Source organism: Carcharodon carcharias, chromosome 3 (genome assembly GCF_017639515.1).
Source record: "Carcharodon carcharias isolate sCarCar2 chromosome 3, sCarCar2.pri, whole genome shotgun sequence".
NCBI lineage: Eukaryota > Metazoa > Chordata > Chondrichthyes > Lamniformes > Lamnidae > Carcharodon > Carcharodon carcharias.
This window is the reverse complement of record NC_054469.1, coordinates 160699329-160712881: the sequence shown is the minus strand read 5'-3', so window position 1 is coordinate 160712881 and position 13553 is coordinate 160699329. Positions and strand designations below refer to the sequence as shown.

General features: G+C 37.8%; 1 protein-coding gene across 8 annotated transcripts in view; it reads left to right on the top strand.

The window, feature by feature from the left end:
• Positions 1 to 13067, top strand: part of tent4a (terminal nucleotidyltransferase 4A) — a 90713-nt gene extending 77646 nt beyond the window's left edge. For 2 of the 8 annotated variants that reach the window (XM_041184501.1, XM_041184509.1), the window contains exons 10-13: positions 3982 to 4160; positions 4413 to 4568; positions 6840 to 7007; positions 9438 to 13067. In XM_041184501.1, the coding sequence (XP_041040435.1) occupies positions 3982 to 4160; positions 4413 to 4568; positions 6840 to 7007; positions 9438 to 9614 (680 nt within the window). In that variant the 3' untranslated portion in view covers positions 9615 to 13067. The remainder of the gene's footprint in view (positions 1 to 3981; positions 4161 to 4412; positions 4569 to 6839; positions 7008 to 9437) is intronic. The other 6 variants (XM_041184504.1, XM_041184503.1, XM_041184502.1 and 3 more) reach the window with 6 other exon arrangements.
• Positions 13068 to 13553: the final 486 nt, after the last annotated feature.

Genomic DNA, 13553 nt, shown 5'->3' with positions numbered 1-13553 from the left:
AATAAGGTGGATAACTTAATACTTAATCACATTATATTGCATCTGCATGTACTTGCCAACCCAGCCTGTCTAAATTGCCATGAAGTTTCTGAGCACCCTCCTCATCGCTCACATTCCCACCAAGCTTCCTGTCGTCAGCAACTTGGAAATATTACATTAGGGGCAGAAATTTTCGCTTGAGCATGAAATGATGTGTGTTGACATCAGCCAAGCGTGCCGACATCAACACGCAATCACGCGATAGCTCAGTCGGCAGATGTGCGCTGGAGCCAGCAGCGTGACTGCCAACAATTAAAAGGCCTGTTAAGGCCATTAAGTTACCAATTAATGTAAATTTTTCGCTGCCAGTCCAATTTTATGGTTGGCAGGCAGGCGAAAACACCAAGTGGCCTTTGCACTTTTTTGGAAACCTCATCCACAGGTGGAATGAGGCCTCCAAAAGCAAAAAAAAAATAAATGTTTTAATCTTTCATTAATAACATGTCCCTGCTCATGTGACAGATTCACATTTCATTACAACTTTATTTAAAATTTTTAAAAAATATGTCTTCATCTCCAAGACAGTGAGCTGCCTCAGGGAGATTATGTAGCGCGCTTGCACGCATGCGAGAATGTCATGCTCGCACTCCTCCCCCGGCTGCACAGGCAGCGCAAAGCGCTGCCGCTGACATTTCATGCTGGATGGGCCTTAATTGACCAGCCAGTGTGAAATTGCCTTCTGGGCCCGCACGCAAGGGCGAGATTCTGCCCTTGTTTTCCTCCTCCAAATCATTGATATCTATTGTGAATAGCTGGGGCCCAAGCACTGATCCCTGTGGTACCCCACTAGCCACTGCCTGCCACTCCAAAAAAGACCCATTTATTCCTACTCTGTTTCCAATCTGCTAACCAATTCTCTATCCATGCCGATATATTACCCCCAATCCCATGTGTTTTCATTTTACACACTAACCTCTCATGTGGGACTTTATCAAAAACTTTCTGAAAATCCAAATACACCACATCCACTGGTTCTCCCTTATCTAATCTGCTAGTTACATCCTCAAAAAAACTCCAGTACATTTGTCAAACATGATTTCCCTTTCATAAATCCATATTGACTTTGTCTAATCCTATTGATGTTTTTAAGTGTCCTGTTATCACATCCTTTATAATTGACTCTAGTATTTTCCTTACTACTGAGGTTAGGCGAACTGGTCTGTTTTCTCCCTCCCTCTTTTTTTAATAGTGGGGTTACATTTGCCACCCTCCGATGTGCTGTTCCAGAAACTACAGAATGTTGGAAGGTGGCAACCAACGCATTCACTATTTCCTTGGCCACCTCCTTTAGCACTCTGGGATGTAGATTATCAGGCGCTGGGGATTTATCGGCTTTCAGTTCCATTAATTTCTCCAGCACTGTTGGTTTATTAATAATAATTTGCTTCAATTCCTCCTTCTCACTAGACCCTTGGTTCCCTAGTATCTCTGGGAATTTATTTATGTCTTCCTCTGTGAAGACAGAACAAAAGTAGTTGTTTAATTGCTCTGCCATTTTCTTGTTTTCTATTATAAGTTCTCCCGTTTCAGACTGTAAGGGACCTACATTTGTCTTTACCAATCTTTTTCTTCTTACATAGTTATAGAAGCTTTCACAGTCTTTTATGTTCCTTGCAATTTACTCTCATACTCTATTTTTCCCCTCTTAATCAATCCCTTAGTCCTCCTTTGCCAAATTCTTAATTGCTCCCAGTCCTCAGGCTTGCTACTTTTTCGAGCAACTTTGAGACTCCTCTTTGGATCTAATATTGTCCTTAATTTCTTTTGTTAGCCATGTTGACAATGCCAATGCTCTTGTAGAAGGGGCCTCATCCTCCACCCTCCTCAAATTTGGCTTCGGTGTTTCTGGACAAGAGGTGGGGGTCAGGGAAATCAAATTGATGGTCCTTTGAACTTTCCATCTAGTAACCCTGCTGTTTGATAAAACCAGGATTACATTTGATTGAGCCCTTTTCCTTTCCGGACTCTGTGCTAGTTCACATTCCTTGCTTTTCCTTGCCTTTGCCTTTCACACTTTGCCCTTTGCCCTATGTGCGCTCTCATCCTCACACTCTCTTGTACTTGCTGTCTTGGTTGTTCTTGCATGCTCAATCTCTCGCTGTCACTCTCTTATCATACAATTGCTGCATTTGCTGTATCTGTATGCTCCTTCCTGCTTTTCTTTTCCCTCCTCTTTTCCACTTGGTTAGAAGTTAGTGAAACATAGGTTATATTTGTCCAGTGTTGAAGTTGATTTAAATGGCTGGTGACCAGGTGCCCCTCATGTCTGTTTTCCTTCCCCAGGGAGGTTACACCACCAAATCAAATGAACTGCTTTGGCCAAAACCAGAAGAAGTAATTATTGCCAGTAAAAATTCTCTAGGTCTTTCAAAGTTTGTTACCCTATATTTAAAAAAAAAAGGACCATAAAAGTGTAGGACCCTATATGCCCTGTAACCAGGCAGAGGGATAAGGGACCTCTAGTTGTAGCTAAATATATTACATTGGCTGTCAAGCAATGTACGTACATCGTCCTAATTTTTAGAAAAAAATTCTTAGGCATTCATTCCTCTATAGAGAAGCTTGACCATTCTGGCACCCCTAGCAAGATCAGATTTCAATGCTTGTGAATGATGCTAAATATATTTTGCTAATTTCAAAAGATTATATTCTTTTGATCGCAAAAGATTTTATTTTATGACTACCTATTGCTTTCCCACAACGGAAAATAGCTCCAAGTGAGGCAAGGCGAATGGCTGTCTCTATCGGGAGCCTAAAGAATTGTAAAATGGTATATTGTATGGAAGTTTTGGTGTGACTTTGCTCGGTGACAATGATGCTACACTACTGAATGGTGAGACACAAGTTTCAGCTCTTATTCTTTGAGTTTTCAGCTACAACTGTAGTGTGCAGAATATTGCTGTGCGCCATTAATTGAGAAGGAAGAATGGCAAAGTGATCCCTCGGTCACTGTCTTAGAGTGGCATCGATAGCTACCTGGGAGATATTATCCATCGGCTTAATCTGTAGAAGATTATGACTTGGACTATAAGAAGGGGAAAGCAAGACTGTATGCTTATCATTGTTAGATCATTGCCATAGTATTGGAGTGTCACTGTCTTTCTGATACACTGGGCCGGATTTTGTTGATGGGGGGTATGTAGTGAAGTGGGTATTGTTGACAAACTCTCAGCATTCGTTGTCATTGCCCTCTGAAAATGGCTGCAACTTTAGGATGTCAGACATGCACAGATGAGTGCACAAATCCCAAAGTTGTGCTCTGTCATTTGGTTGTGTCACAGGCTGCAATGTGGCTTTGCCCACATCTGGCAATCAGTGAGAATTTCAACTTTCCTGCCCCACATCACCATTTGAAACTCCTTAAAAAGGAGTTTACAATCAAGTGTAAGAGCTTTTAACAGCTGAATGATAACATTTGGTGAACAACAGAAATGGCCCTAAAAATCCTACAGTTCTGTTAAATGATTAATTAGATTTTTACGTTTTTTTTTAGATTTTTTTGAGAACATTTTAATATGTTAATCCTGTGAGTATGTCCCAATCTTTAATTTTCTTTGTTTAAAAAAAGTGATTTTATTTTAGTGCTTTTAGTCTCCTGTTTGTGTATCTTTGCTTAATGTGATTGGCTGATATGGCAGCCTGATGATATCACCGCTGTTCCAAGAATGCCGCAATCAGTTATTGCACCACTGCACGGGGCTAGAGGTTAAATGTTTGCTGGAGGGATTGCTTGATCTCTCAATGAGATTTCCTTCATGATCAGTGGTGAGTATCCTTTCTTTGCTGCAAGATCTTTTGCTAGCAAAATCTAAAGTAGTTTAGAATGATTACCCATTTTTGAACAAAAACCTGAGTCAAATAGAAACATTTAGTGTTAACATTTTTTAAATTGTTGTTCTGATACATTTCTACATGGTCAACTTTTTTTTTCCCTCAAATCAGATAATGGTGTCAAGATTGAACCAGTAGATAAGACCACTGGTAACATTATCAGAGAACAGCAGCAAAACAGAGATTCGGAATCTCCCTATAGCCAAGCATCGCCTATGTCTCTGTCTAGCCCACAGCAGCTCTCCTCTGCCTCCTCTTCATCAGCTTCATCACTGTCTGGAAGTGATATAGTAAGTACAGTCTTCCATCTAAACTATATTAATGGGGTTTGCAATGAATATTGTACTCAATATTGCTGCTAAAATACAGTTTAGTATTCGCAATGTATGAATTGCTTAGAATAATAGCTCATTAATGCTCATCTATTGATTTCATGATTTAAATCTGATCATGTTGGAACAAATTTGTATTAAAATACTAATATATTGAAATAATTGGTTACAATAGCACTGTGAAAGTGTTTTTAATGGTGCTTTTGACAGGATTCTGATTCTACACCATGCACAACTTCAAACCTTCACCACTTTGGCATCCCAGCATTAGCTCCTTTGATGGCAACTTTAGCACCTACACTACCCATCCCAAGTGGGAAACCACAGACAAACATAAGTGCATTGATAGTGACTTCAAATGCTCAGGTGAGAAAGCTGTTGTCCTTTCAAAATAAGCAGGTCTTGCTGTCAAATTTGCAGCCATCTAAACAAGGGGTGGCCAATCTTTGGAGCACGGGCTAGCAAAATGAAACACAAGTTTTCAGTCCCTTGTGCATTACAGCTTGGGTTCTGGGAGAATGATACTTAAGTGAGTATCCACATCCATTAGCTCTGTAGGCTCCATCATAATTTAAAGCAGTTGTGTGCCACATCTGTGCAACCTCACCCCATTCCTTATGGCCATCCTTCCCTCCACTATTCCAAAGAGGACTATTCTGATAGTCATACCTTGTATTCATACATTTTGTTAATTATTTATTTATTCTACAGAAGGTCTCACTTTTATTTTTTTCCCAACAGAGCAATTAACGTGGTCAAAAGTTCAGCACTGTATATTGTCATTCTATCTAGTAGTGCTCTGATTTTGAAACCTCCTACCATCTGTTATGAACATGCAAAACTACCTATAGAAAAAGTTCTGTAAGGAAGCACCCGATCTTTTCTTTGTAAATATTTTCAAAGCCTAAAATTATCTTGCCGTATTCCTATCCATAACATAGTTTGACTGACTCCACTTTATGCACTTCTCGACAAGCCTCCCAGACTCCTGTCTGGTGCACCATCAATGACATTTCTTGCTTCGTGTTGAACACCACTCTGCGTAATGAGCATAACTGCTGGGGCTACACAACTGAGAAGCAGCAAGTTGTGAAGAAATTGATTCACCCAATAGTGGAGGGAGTAAAATAGTGTGATACAGCCAATTGATAGGGAGAGAATAGAAATGATTCACAGCAAAATCAAAATGAAATTGCATGCTGCTCATATGTTCATTGGCCACCCCTATCTAAACTTTATATTGCTGTGTGCTATAAAGCGGCAATGTGTAAGAGAACAAGAAATTCCTAACTTACAGAACTCTCAGTAATCTAGAGGCTCATCTGGTGGGATTTGTTTTAATTTTAAACATTTCATGTCTAATTCAAACCAAGTGTTGATTTAAGGAAATTCAATCATAAATTTTAAAATATGCCAAGAGATTATTGGGCTACTTTTAAAATGTTTAATATAAATTGATACAATTTAAAATTGTTTAAAAACAAATTTCATGAGGTGGCAGCTACTCAGGTTGTATTCATGCTATGTCTTAGCTGGGGATTGCACCTTATTCCAATTTGTAAAACTTCAAACCAATTTTTTACTTCAATATCTGATGACTGAGCCATTTTAAAAAAAATTTCTCTAAACATGGGAAAAACTGGGAAGGCCAACCACGTAGTGCAGGACTGGAGTTGCAAATAGGCCAGACTGGCATAGGGGTGGCAGGCTGTCTTTGGTAAAGGATTTAAGTAAACATATCGATGACGATCTAAAGTAGGAACACTGTTTTCCTCCCAAAACCCAAGGATGCTGAGGCCAATTATAACACTTTCATCATAATTCTGCCTGAGGACAGTTAATTCAGCATAAAATAATGATTGAACACGACTTTCCTGGTTTATGTGACTCTGCACTACATCAGATGAGGCATTTATTCATTGACCCATCAGGGGAGCTAAGTGGAGCTATATTGTGTGTCCAAAGCATGAATGGAATAAACTATTTGACTCATCAAGCCCACTCCTTTCATAATTATGTAATTTTCTTTGAACAGTCACAATTATTTAGTCATCGAGGCCTCGTTCTAATAGGTTGTAAGAAAATGTAGTCCAAAGTGAATGTCTATTAATTGTGTAATTCCATACTTTAAAATGTTCTTAAACAAAACTACTTTAAAATCAATTTTAATGAGCTTAACTGCAGTGAGCTTACAGAATTAGCTGCCTGGTCCCTCTTCATTCCTGCAGTGTATTTTTTTTGTAACATTCTGCAACTGTTATTGATCAAAGTCTTTATTTGAATAGTAACTGATCTGTTCTGCTGCAGCCTTTGCTTACATGTATGCAGCTACTTACATACACTAATGCATATGTTTAATATGAGAGTAGCCCATGTGTAGTTTTGGTATGTTTGGAGAATTTGCGTGCTTTTGTATATCATATCTTCCGATGCTGATGAATAATTAATATTTATGTCCCTTCACTTAAAAGCTAAGGTTTTGAAAAGTATAGGACAGTAAAGTAAAATGAAAAATGTTGGTATATACTTTGCAATTAAAGCTTTTCTCTAGTTTTATTTTGTTTAAAGTTATTCCTTAGAAAACAAGTTATTGTTAGAGTTTGTTAATATTGTCTATTTTGCTACCTTCCAATACAGGCTAGGATTGGTGTCTCACCAGCCAGTATTGGTGTTTCCACACACCCTGCACTCCCTTCCAGGCAGGTTTGTATTGAAGGAGCGCCAATGAATCCTGTCACTGCTGTATACCCTATTCCCCCTACTTCATCCCCTAGCCTTCTGCCAAGTCTATATATGCATCACAAGGTAGGAACTAGTGAAGTCAAAACAAAAATTGACCTTTGCAGTACTAGTGCCGAACTGAGCTTAATAACTTTTAGAATGCATGATTCGCAAATATTCTAAATTGTGACAGAATTATTTAAAAGTGGGACATGAGTATTTTGCAGCAAAATTAGGGAACATTTTTCTTTCTGACTAAAAAGGTGGCTTTCACTGGGCCATAGAGTATTTGGCAATAGTTTGTACTTGTTTTTTTTACAAAACGGGTTTCTAGTCTGCTGATATGTCTGAGAAGCAATGAATGGGAGGTCAGATGCTTTCTCCACAGAAAGTAAATATTAGCTTCTTAACTTGAGCTCTCCATACAAAAAAACCTTGATCTTAATGTACATCCAACACAAACCCAAGATCAGCTTCTTTTCCTTTATAGCTGGAGAATAGTGCCTGATGCAGGGAAACTTGAAAAGAGAAAAACTAAAGCACTTTGTTTTTCCTAAAGCAGGAAGTCCAAGCTTATTATCGTTGTGGGCCGCATATATGCACACCACTCAGCCTTGGGTTGCATAAAATTTATGTTGGTTTGTCCACGAATCTCCATGAGCCCCAAATGAGTAATGCTAGCATACTTTGGTGTTTTGATTTAGGCTTTGCCCACAAATTAGGCAACAGCTATAAAAACGGTCCTTTTCATGGAAAATAACCCACAAAATCCAAACTAGGCAAATCAAATAATGCGAATGAACCATGTGGACCTCAGGCTGCAGTTCCAGGACTTGGGATGAAATTCCATACTGGCTACAATTTGGACACCCTTGGCCTCCAAGTATTAAAATACTATAGAACTATTTTGATGGAATTGTTGTTTCCTTTCACAATACTTTGAAAAGGATTAAAGCTGACTTACACAAGCTTCACTCGCTGCTCAATTATAAACACCATTTCTCTAAAATTAAGCAATCAGATTTTAGCTAGAAATTCTTAATGCACTTGTCTGAAATTCTCTCCTTTGGCATAAATGTCTTTTATAAAATAGGAAAGAGGAATTTCAGATGTACATGCTAAATATTTGCATGTTGTCCCACTGTGTAACCTTTAGACTAGTTTAACAAAACAATACATATCCCAGAGGCTCATATTTGAATCTTAGTCTGCATTATTTCATTTTGGATGGCATGTCACTGGTTCATTGCAATTGGGTTCTGTGTGCATATGCAAAGGAGAGGAAGATACCTTCCAGATTCCCATTCCTGATTGCTAGACCCCTGTTAGAAAGTATATGCATGTAATTAGACATCAAGTGAGGATAGAATCAGACTCAAATATTTCCTTGGATTAATTAAGCTATCATGATCATGCTATAAATTCATGTGCACAATGGGCACTTGGGTAAGGTATTAGATGATCAAAATATACCATAACAAGATTGTTAAATACAGCCATCTGCTTTTGGGATTAAAATTTGTTTCTGGGCGGGTGAGTTACAATATTTAGTTAATGGTGGAAACAGTATTAGTAACATTTTAACTGTCATTTGAAATGTTTTCCCTTTTAAATAAATAACCCCTATCTTTAGTGAGTATGATCATCCTTTTGCCCTTTCCAACTCTGGTATGTAACAGCCACATCCTGAGGCAGCCATTGGTTTTTATTTATATAATCAGCAGATTAGTCCACTATCCTTTGCACATTTTATTTGTTTCCATTTGGTGGCTTATTAGTAATATGAGGTCTCAACATTCTGGGAAATGTAGAGGGGATATTTCATCTAAGTTTTTGAATTTGATCTGAGTTTTGGTTATCTCCACAAATCAACATTTATACTAGCTTTTAGATATCCAAAGTCACTATGTTTCAGTAACCCTTTTAACGGGACTAATATTCCTTCATTTAGATGGTCAGCACAGCACTGGGATCTGACCAATGTATTGTACAGCCACAGTACAATCAAATCTGATTTATTCTATCCTTCTTTGAATGCAACTCATTCTGGTACGTGGACGACAATCCTCCAGCATCAGTTTTTTGGCCTTGCTCATTCATGAGCCTGGACAGTCAGTACTGGCTGGGTATTTATCTGCTTGAACATGACAGCTAAGAGATCCTGTGCTTCATGGATATCCTCCCTCACTTTCTAGCAAGAGTCTCACAATGGCAATGAGTGAGAACAATAGTTGATTTTCTCTCTCTTTTTCCTGCCAATCCTAACAGTCACTACCTCCTTCCCACCCACACAAAGAAATTTCCATTGCTAAGGCTGCAGCAACCCTGTCTTGGTACTGACTAAGGATCAAACCAGGGGACTGTTTTTACAATGTAATTTCTGATGAAATATGAGTGCTATTATTTAGGTTTTGTTTTCTTGAGATTTTAAATAAGGTATTAAGTAGGATCTTGGACAAAGGATTCTTGTTTTTTGATTTTTTTTGTTTTGTATTTTCCAACTGTCTTTAACAGCAGCACAGTGGCCCAAAATATTCGGTGAAGGGACTCCATAACCAAGGCTCCAGTCACAATTCAATGGGCGGCATGAAGCAGCAGGTCATTCACAGAGGGCATAACCAATATAATAATCGTAACACAAAAAGGAGAAAACAGACACGGGACCCAATAACTGTTAGTTTAAGTCGATAAGATGTGTGAAATCATTATATATCATCCCCAGTCTTCACATAAAAACGGAATGATCTTGACATCAGACTGGAAATAAAGACCAGCATTTAACTGCAGTTAGTGGGTATTGGTTAATATCTACAGCTGGCTGTTTGCATGTATCCGATATGATGGTTGGACTCCATCTTACAGAACATATCATCTTGTGCTAAGTATTTGTGAAGCCTTATTGAATATGGAGATTTTGCTTCCCATAGTTCTCAAGTCACTGCTTGAACGGCTCTGGTGATAGATCTGCAAGAGCTTGAGCTTTCACCACAACACTCTGCAGATGATGGGCACTTTCTGCAATTCTTCACAAGCAGAGGCAAATTTAGGAATACTTCAATCCAAGGGTCATTCTCATGGCTGACCTAGATGGACGTTTTCATGGCAATTATTTTTGCCGCTTCTTAGTCATTGTTTCATACATATATCAGAACTTTTTACTCTGTACATATTGTATCATTTGTGCAATAACTGTTTTTCAGAAGTTTTTATTTAATTTTCATATGATGTTATTATCACATGTTTAAGTTATATTTAAGTGGAGGAGGGAAACATTTTGAAGTTTACAAATCCTTTCCCAGGTTGCATTATCTAAGTTTATAGAGGATTCTTAGTTTGGCAGGTTTGATATTTAAGCTGAGTGTGCTAATACCCTACGGGATTTTGTTGAGTAGTTCTGGCTCCTTGATTCACAGTATAATACTCAGTACTAACCAGAAGTTTTAAGGGAATTTAGCGCAACTGGAACCATCTTTTCTTCTGCTTTGGTCATTATTTGTGTTTTGGGCTGCGTTTTCTCAGGGTCTGTTTATAGTCACCTTGAATCTTTCACTTCTGATTTGAATAAGAGCCAGAAACGCAAGCCTTGCAACACTGAAAAGGCATACTCAAACAAAACAAAAATTTTGTGTGAACTAGGAGAACTTTGTTCAGTGTGATAGTTCATAAAAATGTAACCTGTTAATGTTGGGGTCCAGATGGCATTTATGAATGATGTTCCCAGCTAACAGAATGTGGTGGAAGGAATTATGTTGATTCTATTAAGGAATCTGTATACCAGTATGCGTATGTTCTATTAGGAGCAAAAAAAGAAAAAGTACTTCATCTGCTGTATGCATTTGTAGAAAGTGTTTTGATGCAGTATTGCAAAGGACAGCAAAGATTTTAAATCATCTATGTTGCTGGCATTTAATGGAAATTACTGATGCATACAGTTAGACTATGCAAGATTTTTTCATGACAACCACTGTTTTTTTGTTACCTTTTTGGAAGAGAGAAAAATTACAGCCTGCCTAGCCCTATGTTTTAACGAATGTACCACAGTTGTCCTAGGAGATTTGTCATGCCTTCTGTATTGCCTGAATTAGGTTGAAATTTAAACGTGACAATGTCTCATGAAGGAGTGCTGACCCAACTAAACACTAAAGTGGATGATGTCCACTTGTGGAGGTGGTTTCGTTTTGAGATAATGTTGCCATGACATTCAGGAATTTGTAGGAAAACACTTGGAAAATTTTCAAGTTGTTTAGACTTTTTTCAGCAACAGTATTCAAGGATATTTCATCTGTAAAATGTTACTACTTTTATCAACGTGTAATATTGAGAGCTCACTGCTATGATTTTCTGTTGCATGCTATTGACTTGTTTAGCTAGTGTGCTTTATATTCTAGAGCATTCCAGTAAAGTCCACGTTTTGTCTTTGTACATACTGTAATTTCATGAAAATAATGGGGACCTGTAAAATTATTTCGCATGAGGATCAAATTTGTAGGGACTTTGTAGATGTGACGTTTAAATTAACAAAATTTCCCCAATGAAAACGAACATTATTATACAGTGGAAACTTCACAACGTAGATTTTCAACTCTCCAGTATAATTAGCACAACAAACCCGAGGGGTTATGAATTCAGTGCTTGCGTTATAAACCCAGTGCAGCACCAGGGAATAGCTTGTTTTATTTGTCAATCATAAACATTGTGAACAATAAAATTCTGTTCATTTTAGCTCTGTAGAACGATTGCTGTAATGTAAAGCTGCAGCAGAAGTTGCACGGCTTAATATTCCAGCCCACAAATAGGAATTTTGGAGCAATATTTTGGATATTATGTTCAGTTTAGATATACCATATTCCACACATTTGAGAAAACATCTTCCCCAAGGAACACACCTGCAATCTCTATCCTGTTTAGCCCCGCTGCTGGCTTGAAACCATGTATTTCATTGAAGCAGTTCATTCGGATACCAGCATTTGGGCGTAACTGTACCTGTGTGTAGTGTGGGTTTTCATTTGCCTTCAGAATTGTGGATTACTGTCCCTACTCTCCACAGATACCAGTGTAAATGTGACTTATTTTGAACAGAAGGTGAATAGATCTCTGCTAAAGTTTCTATTATAAAAAAAGGTAGCCATGCAATTAGGATGATGCATCTTGCACAAAATCAGAACATTGTATTGGTATAACATATAACTGGAGCATATTGGGTACTGTTTTTCCATAAATCTGTAGTTCGAGTGCTTGTATACCCTTGAAGTTTCATTGCATCCATGGAAGTGTGTTATGCAGTCTTTAGTTTCACAACATTCATCCATGGAGAGTATATTTACCATATTACTGCTATAATTATTGGTGACCTCTTGTTTAAAGATACATTCAAAATAGACCAGTTGTAATCCTCATATGTTGAAAAATCTCTTAAATATTGCTGAATTTGTGCTGTCTGTTGGCATTGCTACTTTTGCTGAGTTCACAGCATCTTCTGATACTATTTCAAAGAACCATTTTAACACACTAAGTCACAAGTTTTGATTTTATTTTTGGTCTCTGTTTATTTTAAGAAGGTTTTACTAACAATTATTCATGATCATAAAATCTAAGGCTTTTTTCTACAATGGTTATGTAGTTCCATTTGGTGACCTAAGCTGCGAGGGCTAAACTTATGTTGGAGATGTGCTTTTGCAATTAAAATCTACCCAATTACAAACGAGGTGGGGAAGAATTATTTTTATGAAATTACTGTACAAGGTAACAGTTAAGTCATACTGGCAATCCCAGCAAACACTACAGCTCAAACCAAAGCTTAAATGATAAAGGTGAATTTGTGCTGAAATGGTTTTCTATTGATGCATAACATCTAGCTATATAAGCTTCAGCAAAGGCAGAAACACATTACTTTGTAGCGATTTGGTTTATGCAATTAATATCTGAAAGCGCTGTGTATTTTGTGGTGCTGGATAACCATCTGTATCATGTTCAAGTTCTGTCATGGTGAACAATGAATTGGCCTGACTACCACTGTGGGGTTGTACGTTCATACGTACAAAAAGAATCGTGTTTAGGACTCTACTGGGGCAAGTAAAAATCCAACATTTTTTATGTATAGTTTTCTATTCTTTGATTATTTTTAATAAACTTACTGAAACAATTGTTAAATGTGTCTTGTGGCTGAGCTCACACCTATAGTACAAGTTTGTGGCATTCAGCTATTTTTTCCTGAATCAATATTAATTCCTTGATTTTTACCATTATTCCGAAGCATTTCTTACCAAGAACTACTAAACTGGAACTACACAAATTCAATTTTAAAAAAAAATCATTCCTCCTTCACCACTACTACCTCCCGTGCTTTCTTGTCACCTTACTGAACTCCATATTGTCCAACTTTCCCGGCTACATCCGACACCATAGATACAAGTCATTTATTGCCTTAATTTCCATTTGCTCATTGTCGCCAACATGTCAAATTCAAATTCTGTATCTTTTACAACTCCATCAGGGATTTCTAACCATTCTTTCTTTTGTAACCCTTAATGGCCACAACTTTTCTACCTTTTTGGCCTGCTGTGTAACTGCCCTCCCTCCCTCCATTGATTAGATTATTTGTTGCTACTGTGAACCCTTGCACTCTCCCAG